The sequence below is a fragment of the Bufo gargarizans genome, chromosome 1, assembly GCF_014858855.1.
Source record: "Bufo gargarizans isolate SCDJY-AF-19 chromosome 1, ASM1485885v1, whole genome shotgun sequence".
NCBI lineage: Eukaryota > Metazoa > Chordata > Amphibia > Anura > Bufonidae > Bufo > Bufo gargarizans.
Window position 1 is genome coordinate 60,339,121 of NC_058080.1, and position 25,104 is coordinate 60,364,224.

The following is a 25,104-nucleotide window of genomic DNA, read 5'->3' on the forward strand; positions in this document are numbered from 1 at the left end:
AGAGGCTTCATTGACTGGAAGGCTTCGCGTGGCCCAAGTCATATCTCGGGCACATTGTTTCAGCAGCAATAGTTCGCTTTTATCCGTGTTGATTTTAAAGCCCGAGATTTCGCAGAATTCCTTCAAATGTCGCAGTAATGTATGTAAATCTCCCCGCGGGTTTTCCATGAAAACCAATAAGTCATCTGCGAATAGAGCATGCCTTATTTCCTTCAACCCTACCCTTATCCCCCTCAAGATCGGGAGTGGCGAGTAAAAATCGTGAAAGCGGTTCCAGTGACAGGTTGAACAAGAGGGGCGATAGTGGACACCCCTGTCTGGTTCCTTTAAACAGATCGAAAGTGGGCGAAAGAAAGCCTGGGGTGTTTATTCTCGCTTTTGGGTTGGAGTATAATGTCCCCAGATAATTTCTGAACTGGCCTTTCATTCCTATGGCGTCTAGGCCCCCAGTATTATTATTGCCCCCTTTAATGGCCCCCAGTATTATTAATGCCCCCTTTAGTGGCCCCCAGTATTATTAATGCTTCCTTTAGTGGCCCCCAGTATTATTAATGCTTCCTTTAGTGGCCCCCAGTATTATTAATGCCCCCATTAGTGACTCCCAGTATTATTGCCCCCTTTACTGGTCCCCACTATTATTAATGGTTTCTTTAGTGGCCACCAGTATTATTAATGCCCTATTTAGTCGGTCTCAGTATTATTAATGCCCCCTTTAGTTGCCCCAAGTATTATTTCATCCCCCAGTATTATTAATGGCCCTCTTAGTGGCCCCCAGTATTATTAATGTCCCCTTTAGTGACCCCTAGTATTATTAATAACCCCTTTAATGGCCCCCAGGATTATAAATGCCCCCTTTAGTGGCCCCCAGTATTATTAAAGTCCACTTTAGTGGCCCCCAGTATTATTAATGCAACCTTTAGTGGCCCCCAGCATTATTAATGCAACCTTTAGTGACCCCCAGTATTATTAATAACCCCTTTAGTGGCCCCCAGTATTATTATTGCCCCCTTTAATGGTCCCCACTATTATTAATGCCCCCTTTAGTGGTCCCCACTATTATTTATGTCCCACTTTTACTGGTCCCCACTATTATTAATGCTTCCTTTAGTGGCCACCAGTATTATTAATGCCCTATTTAGTGGGTCTCAGTATTATCCATGCTCCCTTTAGTGGCCCCAAGTATTATTTCAGCCCCCAGTATTATTAATGGCCCCCTTAGTGGCCCCCAGTATTATTGATGCCCCCTTTAGTGACCCCTCGTATTATTAGTGCCCCCCCCCAGTATTATTAATAACCCCTTTAGTGGCCCCCAGGATTATAAATGCCGCCTTTAGTGGCCCCCAGTATTATTAAAGTCCACTTTAGTGGCCCCCAGTATTATTAATGCAACCTTTAGTGGCCCCCAGCATTATTAATGCAACCTTTAGTGACCCCCAGTATTATTAATAACCCCTTTAGTGGCCCCCAGTATTGTAAAATGCCCCCTTTAGTGGCCCCCATTATTATTAAAGTCCACTTTAGTGGCACCTAGTATAATTTCAGCCCCCTTTAGTGGTGCCCAGTATTATTAATGCCCCATTTACTGGCGCCCAGTATTATTAATGTGACCTTTAGTGGCCCCCAGTATTATTAATGCGATCTTTAGTGGCCCCCAGTATTATAAATGCGATCTTTAGTGGCCCCCAGCATTATTAATGCAGACATTAGTGGTCCACAGTATTATTAATAGCCCATCAGTGCCCTCCACTATTACTAATGTGCCCTTTAGTGGCCCCCATGTATAATAAATGCCCCCATTCTGCTTGTCTTGTGTAAAAACCCTCAACCCTCACCTCATCCACTTGAACAGGCAGGGACCACTCGCTCCTCAGGGGATGTGCAGGGTCCTCACGCTGGGATCGCGGGCCCTGTCCTCCACATCCAGTGAGGAGCCAGTGTTCCCTGCGCCTTCGTGCAGAAATCCCAGCCTGACAATTTATTTTAGGTCCCAAAAACGAAGACATGTTTGGTCGAAAGAGGACGTCTGGTCACCCTACTCTACATACAAAAACAGAGGCACCTATACTCGCCACATTCGGTGCCACCATAACATTGCCACCCGTAGGCAGTGTACTTCTAGCACACCTTCATAAAAGTGCCAGCCAGGGATGAGCGAATCGAATTGGGATGAAACATCCGAAGTCGATTCGCATAAAACTTTGTTTAAATACTGTACGGAGCAGTATTAGAATGTATTGGCTCCGATGAGCCAAAGTTTTTGCTTCAAAAATTAATTTCTACTGTTAAAAACCTTTTCCCGAACTCTGGTTTGGTTCCAAGTTACCACTTGGAACGGAGCCCGAGTTCCGTACAGTATTCAAACGAAGTTTTATGCGAATCGACTACAGATGTTTCATCCAAAGTCGATTCGCTCATCCCTAGCGCCAGCCTCCGGGCCCCTATATGGCGTAACTCCAGTGCAAGATCATCGCTCCCGACCGTCCCTGGTCGATGGGGACAGTCCTGAATTCGGGGCCCATGGCTAGAGGCATGGCTTAGAAGAAAAAATACTGTCGCCCCAGCCTACATGGCTAAGATCAGTACTTCTGGAGGGGGTGCCACCTTCCTGCCTTTACATAATTAGCGCAGACTATGCATTTTCACTGATAAAGTCATTGCTGGTAATTTCCTACAGCTGCCACTAGAGGGAGTTCATAAAAAATGCATTACTATAGCTCCCATTGACTTCAAGCAGGTTGTTGTATGTAATGTGTAGAGAGCTCCCCCTAGTGGTGGCTACTGACAGACAGGATTACTTCCAAACTGCCTAGAACCGCCCTTTAATGGAAATCTGCATAAAACTCGCCTCTTTTTAAAACAAGTACAGTAAAAGCAACGTTGTTGCTCATAGCAACCAATCAGAACACAGCTTTAATCCTGTAGAAAATGAAAGCAGTGACGGGATTGGTTGCTAAGGTCCCTCCTTGGTTTCTTCTTTCCTCACAGCTCTTGCCCAGACACAGTAGTAAACACAAGCAGCCGCCCATGTGCTCCAGTCTCTGCGACCGATAGGCGGAGCCTCCACCAGAAGCTCCGCCCCATGACCTTCTTTTCACTACCCGTTTCTAGTAGGTCCCGCCTCTTCCTCGTTCCACCAATCACGTTTTTGGTTATGTCACCTTCCTGTGACTCGCTATTGGTTGATTCTGCTGTCATTCAGCTGGCTGCGACGCTTTCCATTGGCTGGGAGAGGTGAAGCGGGTTAGGCTACGGCCGGAGCTGTCATTGATGATTCCTCCCGGTGCTGGCGGCTGGTGATGGCGGTTAGTGAGCTGGTGACAGTGCGGTGGCGGAGCGTGGGGTCCGTGGAGTGAGCTCTGCAGGCCGGTGGTCCGGTGACGGAGAGAAGCCGGTCGCGGCCTTGTTTGTGCGGCTGAAGGAACATGGCCACCATGGAGAAGCTGATGAGAGCCTTCGAATCCCTGAAATCCTTCCAGCAGCAGGGACCGGCGGTGGCGGAGGAGCCGGTGCACAAGCCGTGAGTACCCCGTCATGTCACAGGACCGGCACCCCGATATCTTGTATCCCCCACACTCAGCTCTGCTATGTGGTGTCCCCCAATATCCTGCACCGAGCTCTGCTATGCGGTGTCCCCCAATATACTGCACTGAGCTCTGCTATGTGGTGTCCCCCAATATCCTGCACCCGGCACTGCTATGCGGTGTCCCCCAATATACTGCACTGAGCTCTGCTATGTGGTGTCCCCCAATATCCTGCACCGAGCTCTGCTATGCGGTGTCCCTTAATATATCCTGCACTGAGCTCTGCTATGCGATGTCCCCCAATATCCTGCACTGAGCTCTGCTATGTGGTGTCCCCCAATATCCTGCACTGAGCTCTGCTATGCGGTGTCCCCCAATATACTGCACTGAGCTCTGCTATGTGGTGTCCCCCAATATCCTGCACCGAGCTCTGCTATGCGGTGTCCCCCAATATATCCTGCACTGAGCTCTGCTATGTGGTGTCCCCCAATATCCTGCACTGAGCTCTGCTATGTGGTGTCCCCCAATATCCTGCACTGAGCTCTGCTATGTGGTGTCCCCCAATATCCTGCACCGAGCTGTGCTATGTGGTGTCCCCCAATATCCTGCACCGAGCTCTGCTATGCGGTGTCCCCCAATATATCCTGCACTGAGCTCTGCTATGCGGTGACCCCCAATATCCTGCACCGAGCTCTGCTATGCGGTGTCCCCCAATATCCTGCACCGAGCTCTGCTATGCGGTGCCCCCCAATATCCTGCACCGAGCTCTATGCGGTGTCCCCCAATATCCTGCACCGAGCTCTGCTATGCGGTGTCCCCCAATATCCTGCACCGAGCTCTGCTATGCGGTGTCCCCCAATATCCTGCACCGAGCTGTGCTATGTGGTGTCCCCCAATATCCTGCACCGAGCTCTGCTATGCGGTGTCCCCCAATATCCTGCACCGAGCTCTGCTATGCGGTGTCCCCCAATATCCTGCACCGAGCTCTGCTATGCGGTGTCCCCCAATATCCTGCACCGAGCTCTGCTATGCGGTGTCCCCCAATATCCTGCACCGAGCTCTGCTATGCGGTGTCCCCCAATATCCTGCACCGAGCTCTGCTATGCGGTGTCCCCCAATATCCTGCACCGAGCTCTGCTATGCGGTGTCCCCCAATATCCTGCACCGAGCTCTGCTATGCGGTGTCCCCCAATATCCTGCACCGAGCTCTGCTATGCGGTGTCCCCCAATATCCTGCACCGAGCTCTGCTATGCGGTGTCCCCCAATATCCTGCACCGAGCTCTGCTATGCGGTGTCCCCCAATATCCTGCACCGAGCTCTGCTATGCGGTGTCCCCCAATATCCTGCACCGAGCTCTGCTATGCGGTGTCCCCCAATATCCTGCACCGAGCTCTGCTATGCGGTGTCCCCCAATATCCTGCACCGAGCTCTGCTATGCGGTGTCCCCCAATATCCTGCACCGAGCTCTGCTATGCGGTGTCCCCCAATATCCTGCACCGAGCTCTGCTATGCGGTGTCCCCCAATATCCTGCACCGAGCTCTGCTATGCGGTGTCCCCCAATATCCTGCACCGAGCTCTGCTATGCGGTGTCCCCCAATATCCTGCACCGAGCTCTGCTATGCGGTGTCCCCCAATATCCTGCACCGAGCTCTGCTATGCGGTGTCCCCCAATATCCTGCACCCGGCTCTGCTATGCGGTGTCCCCCAATATCCTGCACCCGGCTCTGCTATGCGGTGTCCCCCAATATCCTGCACCCGGCTCTGCTATGCGGTGTCCCCCAATATCCTGCACCCGGCTCTGCTATGTGAGGTGGCGGTGTATTTACAAATTCTGGCCGCAGCATTACCGCTGCGTGTGAATGTGCCCTTACCTCTATCAGCCGGACAGGATGTGGGCACATGTTCCTATTCACTGACTGGAAAGCATATTGCACTGTATTCACACATGGCGCTGTTTATTCCATCAGCACCATAAACGTGTCTGCTGTCTGAACCGCTTCTCTGGATCTGCTGAAAATCCACAACCACGTGTGTGACTGCTAACTGTTCTACACAGAGGGCGCCTCCTGTAATAATACAGATGCTGTAATTAAAGACTAGGGACACCTTTGGCATGGAAGAATGACATTACATATGTAATTGTTACCTAGAGTAAAAACAAATAGTAGTAGTAGTAGTACCTTCCAGGCTGCAGTCCTCATTCCTTCATTCATTTTCAGACCCCCTGATACTGTTTATAACCTACTCCTAATTGCAGACTTTCCTCAGGAGTGTGCCTCCTATTATCTCACACAGGATCTGTGTGTCCAGGATGCTGCTGTCTGCACTAGTTCTCATGTATCGACAGCTTAATTCCTACACAGATTTCCTCTTCTATAGCCCATGAGGGATCTCCTCTCCCTTAGGGCCCATTCAGATGGCCGTATGAACGTGTCCACATCAGTTCTGCAATGCTGTCTGAGGGCTCATGCACACGGCAGTTGTGCAGCAGTTTGCGGTCCCCAATGCACGGGCAACATCCGTGCGGAAGCCAGGACGGATCGAGACCTATTCAACTTGAACGGGTCTGTGATCCGTCCGCACTGTAAAAAAAAAAAAATAGAACATGTTTACCCTTTAAACAATAAGTCACCTTTTTCTCCTGGGTGTTAATTCACACCCTGTTAGCAGTTCAGCCTCATCAAGTCCATAGACGGCCTGTTCGCCTTTAGAGGGGCCCGAGTTCTCCAGCCCAGCACAGCCCTCAGTTCACAGCACACAGACTCCTGAGCTGCACTGTCAGAGGGAGGTAAATCCACACCTGGTAGTGCTGGCTGGTTTTTATGCCTGGCAAAACCTGGCCTCGAACATGGGGAGTAGTCACCCACCTAGCACTTTGACTACTCCCAGTAAGAGCCGTCCCGGATCAGGTATGACAGCCATACTAAATCTCACGGTGTCAATTAGCAATAGCGGCTGCTAACACATAAAATACCGGCTCTAACTTCACCGAGGCCGGGAACCTCGGTGACACATACCTTCCATCCACGATGATTCCAGGTACCTTCTTACAAGCCCCGCATGCGCCACAATTGCAATTTCGTGGGGAATCTTTTCTGATGCCTCTATGTTGTGCCGTTACTCTGTTATTCCTACCAGAAGGCTATGTGTTTCACAGAAATGAATATGTAGTGGTTGGTGAAAAGTGATCTGTAAGCTATGCGGACTAAATCAGATATGAGGCGGTAGAACTACAGGGTACATCAAGGATGAAATTAAACTAAGGCCTCTTTCACACGGGCGTCAGTTTTTTTGGCCGGATAAGAGCCGGGTGCGTTGCGGGAAAATGCACGATTTTTTCTGCGCAAGTGCAAAACATTGTCATGCGTTGCACTCGCGTGAGAAAAATCGCGCATGTTTGGTACCCAAACCCGAACTTCTTCATAGAAGTTCGGGCTTGTGATTGATGTTCTGAAGATTGTATTATTTTCCCTTATAACATGGTTATAAGGGAAAATAATAGCATTCTGAATACAGAATGCATAGTAAACCAGCGCTAGAGGGGTTAAAAAAAAATAAAAAAAATTTTAACTCACCTTAGTCCACTTGCTCGCGAAGCTCGGCATCTCCTTGTGTCTCCTCTGCGCTGAAGTTGAACAGGACCTGGGGTGAGCTGCTCCATTAAATATCGGTAAAGGACCTTCGATGACGTCACTCCGGTCATCACATGGTACGTCACATGATCTTTTACCATGGTGATTCACCATGGTAAAAGACCATGTGATGACCGGAGTGACGTCATCGAAGGTCCTTAACCGGTATTTAATGGAGCAGCTCACCCCAGGTCTTGTTCAACTTCAGCGCAGAGGATACACAAGGAGATGCCGGGCTTCGCGAGCAAGTGGACTAAGGTAAGTTAAATTATTTTTTATTTTTTTTAACCCCTCTAGCGCTGGTTTACTATGCATTCTGTATTCAGAATGCTATTATTTTCCCTTATAACCATGTTATAAGGGAAAATAATAATGATCGGGTTTCCATCCCGATCGTCTCCTAGCAACCGTGCGTGCAAATCGCACGGCATCCGTACTTGCTTGCGGATGCCATCCGATTTTCACACACCCCATTCACTTCTATGGGGCCTGCGTCACGTCAGAATCGGACAATATAGAGCATGCTGCGATTTCAACTGAACGCACAAGTGATGCGTTAAAAACATCGCTCATGTGCACAGCCCCATAGAAATGAATGGGTCAGGATTTAGTGCGGGTGCCATACGTTCGCCGCACGGATCGCACCCGCACGGAAAACTCGCCCGTGTGAAAGGGGCCTAACACTACTGAGCTTGCATTAAAATGTGTTAATGCTGGATCCGGTACTAAGTGTTCCGGAAATTGCCGCATTGCTGGATCTGCGTATGCGCAGTTTTTTCTAGCCTTGAAAAAAATGTAATACCAGATCTGTTATTCCAGAAGATGCCAAAAAGATGCATCCACTATTTCAATGCATAAGTCTAACAGATCCGGGAAAAAATAAATAAATCCATTTGCATATGGATTTCCAGATCCGGCAGGCAGTTCCGGCAATGGATTCTTCTAACGCTAGTGTGAAAGTACCCTAAGGCCCCTTTCACACGGGCGAGTTTTCCGCGCGGGTGCAATGTGCGAGGTGAACGCATTGCATCCGCACTGAATCTGGACCCATTCATTTCTATGAGGCTGTGCAGATGAGCGGTGATTTTCACGCATCACTTGTGCGTTGCGTGAAAATCGCAGCATGTTCTATATTCAGCGTTTTTTCACGCAACGCAGGCCCCATAGAAATGAATGGGGCTGCGTGAAAATTGCAAGCATCCGCAGTGCGATTTTCATGCATGGTTGCTAAGAGATAGGGAAGAAAGCAACCCCGGACCCCATTAATGTGTATTCATTGGTTATAAAGGAAAATAATAGCATTCTTAATACAGAATGCTTACTAAAATGTCCATTGAGGAGTTAAAAAATAAAAACGGTTAACTAGCCCCATCCACTTGATCGCGCAGCCGGCATCATCTTCTTGTTTCTTCTTTCAGGACCTGCAAAAGGACTTTTGACGTTGGCGCAGGTCCTGCTGAATGAAGATAGAAGGATGAGCACACTACTGAGCGGTGCTCTGCAGCACACAGACCGTGCAAAAAATGTAGTATAAAAATTCATTCCAGTGTTAAAAAAGTGACCACTGGCTAAAAACGAACTTATATATCAATATAGAACTCTAGCCGAAACGTCGCCACACCATGGGTGAATAAACTTTTGGGATTTTATTTTATCCTGCGTTGGAGTGCTGCTCTTTTTTGCACATTATATTTGGGCTCCGGTATTGAGTTCCGTCATAGGGGCTCAATACCGGGGAAAAAAAAAACATTTTGTCCCAATGCAATCTGTTCAGGATGCATCAGGATGTCTTCAGTTCAGTCCCTCTTACGGTATTTGGCCGGAGAAAATACCGCAGGGACGGAGGCTGGTTTAGGGATCTGGAACAGCTGCAAATGAAAAAAATATCAGTGCAGCAATTCCAGATGTTGTTCTTTTCTTCATTCAGCAGGAAAGTGTTAAATCGCAGTGGTGTGCACCACAAGTCCCAGCAAGCCAACAGCAGCACAGAAAGGCACAGAACCTGTCTGCATGCAGTCACCAGCTAGAATGGCTGCATGCAGGGAGGTCCTTCCCTTTCTTGTGCAGCTCTAGCGCTGTCATTGGCTGGAGCGTTGTTCCAGCCAATCGTTGCGCTGGCAGGGGACACCAAACACCGGTGTCCCCTGCCTCACCTCGGAGGAGACCGGTGCTAACCAGTTCAGCACCGGTCATCTCACCCTGACCCCCTCCCGACCCGCCCGGCATCTTCTTTCAGCTTCTGGCGCTGCGATGTACCGGTCTTCATTGAGCTGCAGCGGGCGGTGCTGCACCATGCTCCCCTTACCCGCCATGGCTGCCCGCCGGTAAGAGCAGCCATGGTGCCCTGATTTCCCCCGCAATCCTCCCCTGGCGGACCTTGCGCCATACATGTACAGCGCGGGTCCTTAAGGGGTTAAAGTAATGCCTATTCTTGTCCGCAAAACAGACAAGAATAGGACATGTTCTATTTTTTTTTTAGCGGGGCCACGGACCGGAGTAACGGATGCAGACAGCACATGGAGTGACACCGTCCGTGTGCCACCCGCATTTATTTGCGGACCTGTTGACTTCAGTGGCTCCGTGGACTGCATTTTGTGGACCAGAATAGGACGTTCTATAATTTGTGAAACGGACATATGGGTCTGCAAAAAATGCAGATGGCACACCGACGGTATCCGTATTTTGCGGATCCGCTGTTTGTAGATTGCACAGGGAGTGCTTATGTAGTAACGCAATGTAATTCCATGATCCATGGCCGTCCTAGGACAAAGTCCTGAGCGTTGGCCACATCCGCTGTGCGTTGTTTAATGTATGCAGTAAAGTCTTATTACTTTATTGGACGCCGCGCCGGGAATGAGCAGAAATGGCTTCTACGTGTTTGCAGATCCAGGGTTCAGGCACGGAGTGTGAGACTGGTAACCGCCGGAGGTTTCATAGCTTTCAGTGTGTGCTCATGTCGTGTCATTTATGTGTGTTGTCTGCTTTCAGTTAGGAGGGTCTCTTGAGGATGATAGACACACAGGGACCCCCCCCCCCCCCTCCCCCAAATCATCAGCTGGGATCTATGAAGAGAGATTGGAATTGCTTAACTCCCTTGCGGCGCCACCTCAGGAGCAGATTAGTATTACACACTTCTTATCAGGTATTTTGTGGACATGCTGAGTATGCCGTCAGAGAGACTCCCTCCATGCTAATAGATGGGATAGACCCCACTACCAGATGTAACATGGAAGAGCGGTAATGGATGGGAAAGACCCCACTACCAGATGTAACATGGAAGAGCGGTAATAGATGGGATAGACCCCACTACCAGATGTAACATGGAAGAGCGGTAATGGATGGGAAAGACCCCACTACCAGATGTAACATGGAAGAGCGGTAATGGATGGGAAAGACCCCACTACCAGATGTAACATGGAAGAGCGGTAATGGATGGGATAGACCCCACTACCAGATGTAACATGGACGAGCGGTAATGGATGGGATAGACCCCACTACCAGATGTAACATGGAAGAGCGGTAATGGATGGGAAAGACCCCACTACCAGATGTAACATGGAAGAGCGGTAATGGATGGGATAGACCCCACTACCAGATGTAACATGGAAGAGCGGTAATGGATGGGAAAGACCCCACTACCAGATGTAACATGGAAGAGCGGTAATGGATGGGAAAGACCCCACTACCAGATGTAACATGGAAGAGCGGTAATAGATGGGATAGACCCCACTACCAGATGTAACATGGAAGAGCGGTAATGGATGGGATAGACCCCACTACCAGATGTAACATGGAAGAGCGGTAATGGATGGGATAGACCCCACTACCAGATGTTACATGGAAGAGCGGTAATGGATGGGATAGTCCCCACTACCACATGTAGATGTAACATGGAAGAGGGGTAATAGATCTGACAGACCCCACTCATATGGAAGAGTGGTGGTCTTGCAGCGATTATTTGGCAGGCAGAGCTTAAAGGGGTTGTACAGAAATTAATAAAGTAAAAAAACGACAACTTTATTTTTAATATTTTCCTAAATACCTCTTTATTAGTTGTAATGTCCGATTTTGTCTGGGGAGCAATCATTAGGAGAAATAAAATGGCTGCCGTCCTGTTAGTACGCACAAAACCTGTCCTAATCCCACAGGAGGACATATTACTTCACAACACTGAGGTAAAGAGCTGCCTCATCCTCCTCTCTGCTTGTCAGGGATTATGATCCTGAATACAGTTGATAAGATATTCAGCTGAATCTCTGAAGGAATGGAGTTCATTAAGAGACATGGAGAGGAGGTGGGGATGTGGCTGATTAGAAGCACTTTTATTTAGTCTCCTTTACCACAGTCTGTCCTGTCTGTCCTCTCTGTACTTCATCTCTCCGCATGAACTCCATTCCTACAGAGTCATCTGAAGATCTCCTGTGTTCAGGGTCATAATCCCTGATGAGCAGAGAGGAGGATGAAGTGGCTCTTTAGCTCAGTATGGAGACGTAACTTGTCCTGCTGTGTGATTAGGACAGGTTTTGTGTGCACTAATGGGACGGCGGCCATTTTTATTTTTACTCCAGATGATTGCTCCCTAGACAAAACAAGCAATTATAACTAATGACAGGTATTTGGTAATTTTATTTAATCTAATTCCCGGAGAACCCTTTAAATAGATGGAGAAAGGGGTCACCTAAAATACAGATACAGTCCAGAACGTGCTGGCTACACATAGACTGTGCAATTGTAGGATGGATATCTGCTTCACGTACAACCATAGTGTGTTCCTGGAACTGGTTCATTTGTATATTACATTAGTAATGATATATATATATATATATATATATATATATATATATATATATATATATATATATATATATATAAAACCCCTTTTATAGTTGGATTTAGACCGTGTGACAGGAGTAAACCCCTGAGCCACCAGTATACAGAGGAACATAGGGAGGTGCAGGTGTGAAGGGGTTAAGGTGTGTCATGCGGTATGGTGCTGGGGTGGGGCCGCACCTGCCGCCTGTCCGCTTATATCTTCTCGCTCAGAGGTTTCCATGGTGTTCGCCCTCCTCCACCCATGGTTTACAGAGGAGTACGGGGAGGGGAATAAACGCAAAATATGGACTTTGGAAGTCCTATGTGTTCTGGTTATTTCTTATAAATCCCAGGACATTTAGAAACATAGAATGTGTCGGCAGATAAGAACCATTTGGCCCATCTAGTCTGCCCAATATACTGAATACTATGGATAGCCCCTGACCCTATCTTATATGAAGGATAGCCTTATGCCTATCACATGCATGCTTAAACTCCTCCACTGTATTTGCAGCTACCACTTCTGCAGGAAGGCTATTCCATGCATCCACTACTCTCTCAGTAATACTTCCTGATATTACTTTTAAACCCTATAGAAACATAGAATTTAACGTTCCTGTAGTTTTAATATCTATTTTCTGTGTCTTGCAATTTGATGAAAGCTTTTGGTATTAATGAACTGATTTATTTGTATTATTTTACCTTGGAAAACCCCTTTAACTATTTTCTAAGTGTTAAATATTGATGACCCATCTTTAGGAGCTCTGTGCTCCGTGGACAGCGCCGTACATTGTGTAGTGGCTGTGCCTGGTATTGCGTTTAAGCCATGTGACCAATGAGTTTGACATTACTGGCTTAGCAAGAGAAGGGAGCCCCGCAAGGTGGTGGCTGGAGGACTCCGGTCTGGCCACCACCTAGCCGGCTCCACATAGAAGTTAATGGGAGCGTACCGCGCATGCGAGGCCCCCGCTCCCATTCATTTCTATGGGCCCAACGGAAATAGCCGATCCAGCGCTCTATTTTCACCGGCCCCATAGAAAATGAATTGAGGGCAGCTGCGCAGTGCGCCCTCCTTCACTTGCCGTGGGACCCGCATCTATAAGACAATGGAGGCATATCCTAGCGATATGCCCCAATTGTCCATGATGAGACAACCCCTTTAAATTCAGGACAAACACAAATGCAACTTAAAGGGGTATTCCAGTTGTTTGAAGTTATCCCCTATCCTCAGTATCAGTGGGGGTCCTACCGCTGCGACCCCTACATATTATGGGAACGAGTGTCCCGCACCACCTTCAACTCCCCTGAAATGAACAGAGCAGCCCGTTGGGCATGTGTGTGACCGCTCCATTCATTTCTATGCGATAGAAATGCCATAGAAATGAATGTATGACCACTGTGGGCTGCAGAGGGTATGGGGTCCCCATTCTCATGATTGGTGGGGGTCTCGGCAGTAGATCCCCCACCGCTCTGTTATCCCCTATCCTATGGATAGGGGATAGCTTCTAACAACCGGAATACCCCTTTAAATTGTAAAATGGAGATAAATAATACACCTCATACATTGTCTGAAGATAGACACCTGGCACATTGGGAATGCCACCCACCACTTTACATCCATGGGCACCTTCCTGCAATTTTACATAAAGTTTAAAAACAAATGCCTAAAGATTGATGAAATATCTTCCAGGGCGAAATCTCATCCATTAATCATCGCATTGACTTCAGCGGGAGAGTGTTGTGGGCATGCTCTGGGACTTAAGCGGGAGAGTGTTGTGGGCATGCTCTGGGACTTCAGCGGGAGAGTGTTGTGGGCATGCTCTGGGACTTCAGCGGGAGAGTGTTGTGGGCATGCTCTGGGACTTCAGCGGGAGAGTGTTGTGGGCATGCTCTGGGACTTCAGCGGGAGAGTGTTGTGGGCATGCTCTGGGACTTCAGCGGGAGAGTGTTGTGGGCATGCTCTGGGACTTCAGCGGGAGAGTGTTGTGGGCATGCTCTGGGACTTCAGCGGGAGAGTGTTGTGGGCATGCTCTGGGACTTCAGCGGGAGATTAACCTTTATCCACATAAAACCTGAAAACAACTGTGAATAGATGTGAAGCTGAGCTGTCTCCGCATCTCCAGCTGTTATATGGTATAATTATGCCGATGGTTGTATGGACCAATGAAGGCGAAAGGGCCGAGTGAGGAGACGCTGAGCGAGCCGCGTGCTGTGTACGGTCAGGACCCCTGTTAATCCAGATTAGCGTGAACAGGGCCACAGGCCGGACCTGAAATTCTCTGTAAGCTTCTCTGCTATGGTCTGTGTTAGTCCTCAGGGAGCCTATAGCTGGAGAGGGTCTTCTAGCTCACACTGTGGTGTCTGTCTGACGTGGTCCAGGGGTGGACATCCTCCAGTCTCCCAGCAGTTCATCTATATCATCTTGACCGGGCTGCTGCCAGCACTTCATAGATTTGCTTTACAGCAGCCACGTGGACAATAGGGTTCAATGGATAGGAGAGGACTCATTGACCTATGGGAGGGTGTTGTGGGCATGCTCTGTTAACTGGTCAGGGAGGGGGTAAGAAAAGCTGTGTGCCGTATTGTAAATGGTTTATCCGGTGTTATCTATACGTAGGTGTCTTCTGCCATTGCAGTCCTGACTTTGAGGATAATGTGATGACTGCTGAGAAGTGATCTTCACAGAACAGGAATTGTCAAGACTATTACCGAGATTCAGTGGTCAGCATGAAACCTGCAAGGGTGTCTTTTAGCAGTTTTAATCGTGCTAAACTGCTAACAGTACTAAGTAAGGGCTGGGAGAATCAGTACAAACATACCTTTTGTAGAGCTTTTATCATCAGGAGTAATGTGAATATGAAGTTTTATTCTGACAGATTATGCTCATGCAAGTGCCTAGAAGGTGGAAATTTTCTGAGGAGTGCTCTCTGCCTTGAGCTGCTTCACAGTCCCTCCTCTCTACTCTGAGTGGTAGCATAATCTGGCAGAATAAAACTTCATATTCACATTACTCCTGATAATAAAAACTCCAGCAAAGGTATGTTTGTGATGCTCCTCCCAGCCCCTATCTAGTGCTGCCAGCAGTTTAGCATGGTCAAAACTGCTGACAGATGTTTAACCCTGTCCGGACCTCTGCCGTTTATGTAGGGCATAAGTTGGGTCTTTAAATATGACGCCTACTCAGAAGTTTAGCCGCCCGTTGCCTGTTGGTTCACATAGCCGATACTTGGAAACAATGTCCATAATCCTCAATGACTCCGATCGCAAACATTTTAACTTCTCAGATGGTGTGGTCAATTGCAACCATATAATCCGAGTGGTCTTTCATTGGGAGGGCTGCTCTCCCAGGGCCTAAATGGCTCGCCCAGTGCTGGAATCAGTAGAGCTGCTCTGTTGCAGTGGCAGCTTTGGGCCTTCTAAATGCTCCGAGGCCTGGCACAAAGATGCTGTGGCAGAGCTCCATAGGAACATGGTGAATCTCCTATAGACTGCAATGGTAATTCATTGCAGTCTATGGGACAAGCAATCGGACAATTGCATGTTCAAGTTCCCTAGGGGCACAAAAAAAAAAAATATAATAATAAAAAAAAAAGTTGGGGGGTAGTTTTTAAAAATACAAAAAAATATATAAAAATTCGGATTACCCCATTTTTCCATATTAAAAATAAACAACATGGCCATGTCCCAAAACACCTGAACTATTAAAAATAAATGTATTTATCCCATAGGGTAAAAAAGGTTTCTGAAGGTCAGGTGCTGATTGCGCTTTACAATTGGCAATCGCATACAGTGTTGTGTATGGTAATGCGGATTTACTGAGGACGCACTCGGCACGGTACAGGCAAGAGCCCCATAGCGCACCCAGTTCCTGCCTGTACACGCTCTGCTAAAGCCTGACATAGCCCGTCTATCAGTGCGGGTACAGGCAGGAGCTGGATGTGCTATGGGGCTCTTGCCTGTACAGCGCCAATTGTAGCCTCAGTGAACCCAGGAACGGATACTAAAGCGCAGTAGGCACCTGAACTTCAGGCACCTAATTTTGCTAAGAAAATAATTTTTTTTAAAATAAAATAACGCATATTACAAAAATTCCTTTAGTCACATTTAGAGTAGGGTTCAATAAAGTAACTTTTTGTGTTTTAGGCAGGTGCTTTCCCTCATGGCCTTACTACTACTCTCTCTTTTACATGTTTTTGTGGGCATGCTCCGCATTTATCCACTTAGAGGGTTAGTGTAGTCACAGCTTGTTGTATGACTACCTCATTACACCCAGTTCGGCCATTGAAGGGAATATGCGCGGGCGCTCAGATTAATGGGCGACATCATAATAGATGGGTGTGCTGCTCTCCATAGTGACTCTCCGTTATGGCTAGCGAGGCTCATGGACAGGGGTTGTCCTCCTGGGTCGGTCCCTTTTTATAACATTGGTGTCAAGTGAGTTGTGTAAAACAGGTTGACCATTGGATGGGGCAGTATCGGTAACGCATAGATGACCAGAATCCCCATAGGAGTTAATGGGTATGATCACTTTTATAGCTAAATGATGATGGTGCATAGCCGTTTCTGGGCCATGCTTCTGTGTAGAGACGGCTGTACAATGGCATGCATTTACTCTTGGCTACAACTGAATCCTGGTGTAATTTGAGTAAAAATTTGGTGCACTTTTTGGTGCTGTTTGGACATGAGGAAAGTCAGCAGAAAAGCATAATCCATTGTCGGTCATTTGTTAGGACCGTCATTTTTTTTAAGTCTTTTTACTGCCATTGATGCCCGCATTGCTGCTGGAAGATGCACCTACTTTGGTAGTCTGTGCATCTGCCGGAAATGCTACGCCCCTGGCTGGCAAAAAACTCTGACGCAAGTGTGTCTAGACGTGCACCAGGTCTGTCATCCAGCCTGAGGCAGTGTGATAGGTTTACACTGTCGACATTTTATACAGGATTAGTAAATCTGCTCCAGTGTGTCCTGCAGTACGCTCATTCCTACATATAATTTGTAGCGCACTTTTTAACCCCTTAAGGACCGGGCTCATTTTCACCTTAAGGACCAGGCCATTTTTTGCAAATCTGACCAGTGTCACTTTAAGTGGTGATAACTTTAAAACGCTTTGACTTATCCAGGCCATTCTGAGATTGTTTTTTCGTCACATATTGTACTTCATGATACTAGTAAAAAAAAGTCAAAAAAGTTAATTTTTTTGCATAATAAAATACCTAATTTACCAAAAATTTGGAAAAATTAGCAAATTTCAAAGTTTCAGTTTCTCTACTTCTGTAATACATAGTAATACCCCAAAAAATTGTGATGACTTAACATTCCCCATATGTCTACTTCATGTTTGAATTATTTTGGGAATGATATTTTATTTTTTGGGGATGTTACAAGGCTTAGAAGTTTAGAAGCAAATCTTGAAATTTTTCAGAAATTTACAAAAACCCAATTTTTAGGGACCACTACAGCTCTGAAGTCACTTTGCGAGGCTTACATAATAGAAACCGCCCAAAAATGACCCCATTCTATAAACTACACCCCTCAAGGTATTCAAAACTGATTTTACAAACTCCGTTAACCCTTTAGGTGTTGCACAAGAGTTATTGGCAAATGGGGATGAAATTTGAGAATTTCATTTTTTTGCCTAATTTTCCATTTTAACCCATTTTTTCCACTAACAAAGCAAGGGTTAACAGCCAAACAAGACTGTATCTTTATTGCCCTGACTCTGCTGTTTACAGAAACACCCCATATGTGGCCATAAACTACTGTACGGCCACACAGCGGGGCGTAGAGTGAAAGGTGCGCCGTATGGTTTTTGGAAGCCAGATTTTGCTGGACAGTTTTTTTGACACCATGTCCCATTTGAAGCCCCCTGATGCACCCCTAGAGTAGAAACTCCATAAAAGTGACCCCATCTAAGAAACTACACCCCTCAAGGTATTCAAAACTGATTTTACAAACTCTGTTAACCCTTTAGGTGTTGCACAAGAGTTATTGGCAAATGGGGATGAAATTTGAGAATTTCATTTTTTTGCCTAATTTTCCATTTTAACCCATTTTTTCCACTAACAAAGCAAGGGTTAACAGCCAAACAAGACTGTATCTTTATTGCCCTGACTCTACTGTTTACAGAAACACCCCATATGTGGCCATAAACTACTGTACGGCCACACAGCGGGGCGTAGAGTGAAAGGTGCGCCGTATGGTTTTTGGAAGCCAGATTGTGCTGGACAGTTTTTTTGACACCATGTCCCATTTGAAGCCCCCCTGATGCACCCCTAGAGTAGAAACTCCATAAAAGTGACCCCATCTAAGAAACTACACCCCTCAAGGTATTCAAAACTGATTTTACAAACTTTGTTAACCCTTTAGGTGTTGCACAAGATTCAATGGAAAATAGAGATACAATTTCAAAATTTCACTTTTTTGGCAGATTTTCCATTTTAATATTTTTTTTCCTGTAACAAAGCAAGGGTTAACAGCCAAACAAAACTCATTATTTATGGCCCTGATTCTGTAGTTTACAGAAACACCCCATATGTGGTCCTAAACTACTGTACGGGCACACGGCAGGGTGCAGAAGAAAAGGAATGCCATACGGTTTTTGGAAGGCAGATTTTGCTGGACTGGTTTTTTGACACCATGTCCCATTTGAAGCCCCCCTGATGCACCCCTAGAGTAGAAACTCCAAAAAAAGTGACCCCATTTTAGAAAGTACGGAATAGGGTGGCAGTATTGTTGGTACTAGTTTAGGGTACATATGATTTTTGGTTGCTCTATATTACACTTTTTGTGCGGCAAGGTAACAAGAAATAGCTTTTTTGGCATGTTTTTTTTTTTTGTTATTTACAACATTCATCTGACAGGTTAGATCATGTGGTAATTTTATAGAGCAGGTTGTCACGGACGCGGCGATACCTAATATGTATACAATTTTTTTTATTTATGTAAGTTTTATACAATAACTTCATTTTGAAAACCAAAAAATTGTTTAGTGTCTCCATAGTCTAAGAGCCATAGTTTTTTCAGTTTTTGGGTGATTATCTTGAGTAGGGTCTAATTTTTTGCGGGGTGAGATGACAGTTTGATTGGCACTATTTTGGGGTGCATATGACTTTTTGATCGCTTGCTATTACACTTTTTGTGACGTAAGATGGCAAAAAATTATATAGAGCCGGTCGATACGGACGCGGCGATACCTAATATGTATACTTTATTTTTATTTATGTACATTTTACACAATGATTTTATTTTTGAAACCAAAAAAAATCATGTTTTAGTGTTTCCATAGTCTAAGAGCCATAGTTTTTTCAGTTTTTGGGCGATTATCTTGAGTAGGGTCTCATTTTTTGCGGGATGAGATGACGGTTTGATTGGTACTATTTTGGCGTACATGCGACTTTTTTGATCACTTTTATTACCTTTTTTGGGAAGTAAGGTGGGCAAAATTTCAATTTTCTCATAGTTTTTATTTTTTTATTTTTATGGCGTTCACTGTGCGGGGAAAGTAACATGACCATTTTATAGATCAGGTCGTTACGGACGCGGCGATACCCAATATGTGTAGTGTATTTTATTTTTTTAATTTTTATTCAGTGATAAATGTTTTTTTTTTTTTATCTTAACTTTTTTCACTTTTTATTTGATTTTTTTTGACCCAGACCCACTTGGTTCTTGAAGATCCAGTGGGTCTGATGTCTGTAAAATACAGAACAGAACCTATATAGGTTTCTGCACTGTATTTTACTTACACTGAACAGGTCTATGCTTTCAGCACAGATCTGTTCAGCACCATGGACAGCAGGACGCCTGATCAGGCGTCCTGTTGCCATGGGAACCTTCCCCGTCTGCTCAGTTATGGTCAGAACTTCGCAGACGGGGAAGGGTAAGGACGGGGTTCTGGGGGGGCTGTCTGGGGGCTCTCTCCTTCTCCCATCGGGGGGCTGCAAAGGCACAGCAGCCCCCCGATCGGAGAGGGAGGGAGCTCCCTCTTACTGTTAACCTTTTCCATACAGCGGTCCGTACGGACCGCTGTATGGAAAGGGTTAAACGGCTGACATCGCATCAACGATGTCAGCCGTTTATACCAGGGTGCCAGCAATGTGCTGGCACCCTGGTATACCCACTGTACACCAACGATTATGCAATGGGAGGCGGGCGGGGGATCGCGATCCCGCCTGCCGCACCGCCCGCTTCCCGCAACGCCCCCACTGCATGCGACACCCCCCCTGCACCACCCGCCGCCATCAAATCGTGCAGGGGTGCAGGGGGGGGTTAACAATATTGATTTCGGGCACTCTGAAGTTTCTGATCCCCGCGGTCAGGGACCGCGGGGATCAGAAACGGCAAAAAGCGCAGCAAACCGCAGGTCTGAATTGACCTGCGGTTTTCTGCGATCGCCGATACGGGGGGGTCAAATGACCCCCCCCTGCGTTGTTACGGGATGCCGGCTGAATGATTTCAGCCGAAATCCCGTTCCGATTAACCCCAGCGGCGCCGGAATTAAGATTTTAAGTTAGGACGTACCGGTACGCCCTTGGTCCTTAAGGACTCGGGAAATAGGGCGTACCGGTACGCCCTATGTCCTTAAGGGGTTAAGGGTTATCCGGTTTCAGGATTGGAAAATCCTGGGGATCAGCCTGCAGTAAAGAATTGGTAAGTACTTACCTGGCAGATCCCGCACCGTCGCTCCAGTTTTCCCGGCCAGGCTGTGTTCACCCGGATGCAGAGGTGATGTTCTGTTGAAAACATGTGATCTCTGCTGCACAGGCCTCTTCATTGCACCACTGAAGCCACTGATTGGCTGCAGTGGTCACGTGATGTCACTGCAATAGCCAGGTCAATGGAGCCCGACCGCGGGAACTGGAGTGACGGTGCGGGATCTGTCAGGTACGTAATTATCTTTTCAGTATTGATGAAGCCTGACAGCCCCTTTTTAAGGTCACAAGATTTTATAATTTTTTAGGGGAGCTGGTAGCAGTACTATGCTGGAGATAATGTCTGTCTTATTCTAACCTGCGTATCATGTGTTTTATTTCCAGGAAGAAAGATCCTTCTACGAACAAGAAAGATCGCGTGACTCATTGTCTGACGATATACGAGAACATTGTGGCTCAGTCTCTCAGGTATCGCTATGGTCTCCACATTACACATCATTCTTTATACTGCAGCTTATTTCAGTCCTTTAAAGTTTACCTCCCGGGAGGCTTCTGGCCACGCACACCCAGCTGCGATTCCCACATTACATTTACATTTCTAGGGGGAGGCGCAGTCAGAGTAAGGGCTCATTCAGACAACCGTAGTGTTTCACGGATCCGCAAAACATGGATGCAGGCTCATGTGCATTTGTGGACTGCCCATGGTCGGCCCGATCCTAGAAAATGCCTATTCTTGTCGGAGAAGAATAGGACATGTCTATCTTTGTCTGTTCCGCAGCCCAGCAAAACTACGGATGCGGACAGAACACAGTGTGCTATCTGCATCTTTTGCAGCCCCATTGAAATGAATGTGTCCGCACCTATTCCGCAAAATTGCGTAATAGGTATGGACCCGTTCATACAGCCGTCTGAATGGGCCCTAAATCTGAAGGTCCTCTTAAAGGGGTTATCCAACCCCTATAATGATCCCCCACCCCAATTGCGTAATAGATATGGACCCGTTCATACAGCCGTCTGAATGGGCCCTAAATCTGAAGGTCCTCTTAAAGGGGTTATCCAACCCCTATAATGATCCCCCACCCCAATGCCCGGGCACCTCATACAGATTATACTAATAACCTCGCTTCCTGGCACCCGCTTCGCTCCTGATCTCCACATGGCCGCCACTCCATCTCTGCAATGCTAGGGAGGCTAGTCCCCATTGTGGCCTACTGGGGGGTGGGGTAACTATGATATATCCGAGGTGACTGGGTATTAGGGGGATCATTGTAGGGGTTGGATAACCCCTTTAATGTATTCTGAAGGCTGTAGTACTTTAAGTTGCCACTTGACTTCCAGTGTGGGTGACCACCATTTCACTGCACGTAGTGTGTGCACAGAAGCTGCCTTGGTAAAGGTGTAGCCTGAATATCTGCCTGATGTGTGGGGTGTGCCTGTCTATCCTGCTGCATGTTGTACATGTATGTCTTAGTCTAAATCGAGATGTGGACAAAATCTATGTCGGAGGTATACATCGAGAATGTTCCCAGATGTACACCTCGGATGTCTCCATCTGCCTCTATGCACCTAACGCAGTGGTCGTTAGCCTACGGTGCTCCAGCTGTTGTAAAGCTACAAGTTCCAGCATGCTCCATTCACTTTTATGGGAGTTCCGAGAACGGCTGAGCAATGTGCTGACAGCACAAGGTAGGGGCTGGAGAGAGTAATGCAAACATACCTACCTCTGGGTCACTTTCAGGAGCAGAATAAACACATTGTTCCTGATAATTAGAGATGAGCGAATCGACTTCGGATGGAACATCTAAAGTCAGCTTGCTAAAAACTTCGTCCTAATACTGTACGGAGATCCATCTCCGTACAGTATTAGAATGTATGGGCTCCGATGAGCCGAGGCTTCGTATAATAACTGCGGGAATTAATTATTACTGTAAAAAACCTTGGAACCAAACTCGTTTTCGCTTCCGAGTGGTATCTTGGAACCGAAACCAGAGTTTGGTTCCAAGGTTTTTTACAGCAATAATTAATTCCCGAAGTTATTATACAAAGTCTCACGCGACTTTGGGAACTAATAACTTTGGCTCCTCGGAGCCCATACATTCTAATACTGTCCTTTACAGTATGAGAACTAAGTTTTTAGCGAATTGACTTCGGATGTACCATCCGAAGTCGATTCGCTCATCTTTACTGATAATAAAAGCTCCACGAAAGTTAGGTTTGCGCTGTTCTCCCCAAGCTCTAGTTAGCAGTTGCTCAAAGGCTGATCGCACCGACAGTTTCCCTTTTATTGTATTTACTTAAAGGGATTGTCCAAGTTATTTTTATTGATGCCCTATCCGTGCCAGCGCTGCCTTCTCTTCATCATTAACCTGCTCGCTGTCGCAACAGAAGCAGTGAACAGGTGTAATTACAAGAAGCCGTCCCGTTCACTTCTGTGTGACATATGTGTGTAAGAAAGGAGCCTTTCCATAGAATGGGACGACTTGGGTGGAATTGCACCTCCCTATTGCTGCAGTTGTGACGGCGAGCAGGTAACCAATCAAGAGAAGGCAGCGCTGGCACTGTGCGCGGCCTTAGCTTCATCCAGCTGATCGGCGGATGTCCCGAGTGTCAGACCCCCGCCGATCTGATATTGATGACCTATCCTGAGGGTAAGTCATCAATAAAAATAACTTGGACCCCCTTTAAAATAACCCCTAAAATGGGCCCCGTACCAGATAGTACAGAGATAATGTTAGAGGGGACTTAGTGTGAAGTGATGTATATGACATCTTGGCTACAAGTAGAATCGTATCCCCTGGCTCGTCTTCCTGTTTGTCGGGAGGAAGACTGTGTTGTGCGGAAGGCATATTTGGCAGACGGATTGTAGTAAATAATATATCACCACTAACCATATAGCGGATGAATCAGTAGGATTATTTCTGTCTTTTTAAAAGGCAGGTCTAATGACAATTGGTATCATAGTAAATGAGAAATATCTTTTTCTAAGCAGTTTGTCCTGCGTAGCTCAAATTTACGTCTATAAGAGTTACTCAAACAGCATAGCACAGCACATTCGGGCAGGCTTTCCATAACCCTGGACGGCATATGAGACGGCTGTCTTGATCTCATTTGTGAATGCCTGAGATGGGAGTACCCCCTTTAAACGAAATGGAATGTGTATTATATTGACACTAATCACTAATGTCCTACAGGGCAGTTATGTAACTGGATAATTTTCATATGCGACTGGTATGGCAGTAGATTAAAGACACAATGGTCTGTACTAGTTTAAGGGCATTATGGCTGCATTCAGTTTTTTTTCCTTTTTGTATTTGCAGGAATTCTCCAGAGTTCCAGAAGTTGCTTGGTATTGCCATGGAGCTCTTCCTCCTGTGCAGTGACGACGCGGAGTCTGACGTCAGGATGGTGGCGGATGAATGCCTCAACAAAGTGGTAAAAGTACGTCTCGTCCTCCCGGATTCTTATTACACGTAACCCTATATCAGTAAAATGTCTGTGTGTGAGAATGAATATGTAAAATAAATGTACTCTACCGTAATGGAGACCTCCCTGGCATTACTTGATTGTTTCATAATGCCATCCGTAAATGACACCTTTTGCATTTTTTTTATTTTTTTATTGTACATTTTCTTCCCAAATGGAAAACTTGAAAAAAGTTTCTTCTAAATAGTCTTAAAAAAATTGCTGTTGTAGAGTCTGTGTAACTCCTTCACATAGCGGTCAGTCCTGCTGCTTCTGACGTAGATCCAACATCACACGGCTTCTGGCATCTATCTCTGCTTTCATTCTGTCAGTGTTGGAGATACCAGGACAGAGGGGGAGGAGGATGTACACTGCAGATCCTAGTTTGGATAGGGAGGAAAACATCCACGCTTTCCTGGAGAGCAGATCACACAGGCAGCGTGTCACTGTAGATGGGGAGGAACACACATTCAAGACAGACTGCAGTGGGGAGGCTATGTATGTATGTGAAGAGAGAATGGGGGAGCACTTATCCCCCTCCCTCCATCTGCAGAGTTTGCCATATCACACGTTCCTCAGCATCAGTAGCTGTCTGCACAAGGGAACTAGAAGGCTGACCAGGGAGGAAGTTGTGCTGAGGTATGAGCTAGTGAAGACAGCAGTATCCTGGACACTAGGGCTGCACGATAAATCGAAAAAGTAATCGAATCGCGATAATCGGCAAATGCGATATGGCGATTTGGCCGACCGGAAAATGCCGCGATTATTTAAGGGGCCCTGGGCACATAACTGCCTTTTGCGTGTAAAGTGTTTTACTAGTGTGTGTGGGTGAAACAATCTCTCTCCTAACAGGTCCGACCTCTGTACTCACTCTGAATGCAATGCTCTGCAGCGAGCGGCAGCGAGGTGGCGGCCGGCGCGTGACTGACGTCACTTAGTAACGCTCCTCCCACTTCAGGAAGCAGGAGCGTTACTAAGTGACGTCAGGCGCCGGCCGGCCAGCTCGTGTAAAGTGTTTTACTAG

At 46.7% G+C, this 25,104-nt stretch overlaps 1 protein-coding gene across 1 annotated transcript in view; it reads left to right on the top strand.

Moving 5' to 3' along the window:
• Positions 1-3,216: 3,216 nt before the first annotated feature.
• HTT (huntingtin) overlaps positions 3,217-25,104 on the top strand; it is a 190,318-nt gene continuing 168,430 nt past the window's right edge. The window contains 3 exon segments of the mRNA XM_044295709.1: positions 3,217-3,517; positions 21,003-21,086; positions 23,936-24,056. Of these exon segments, the coding sequence (XP_044151644.1) occupies positions 3,423-3,517; positions 21,003-21,086; positions 23,936-24,056 (300 nt within the window). The 5' untranslated portion in view covers positions 3,217-3,422.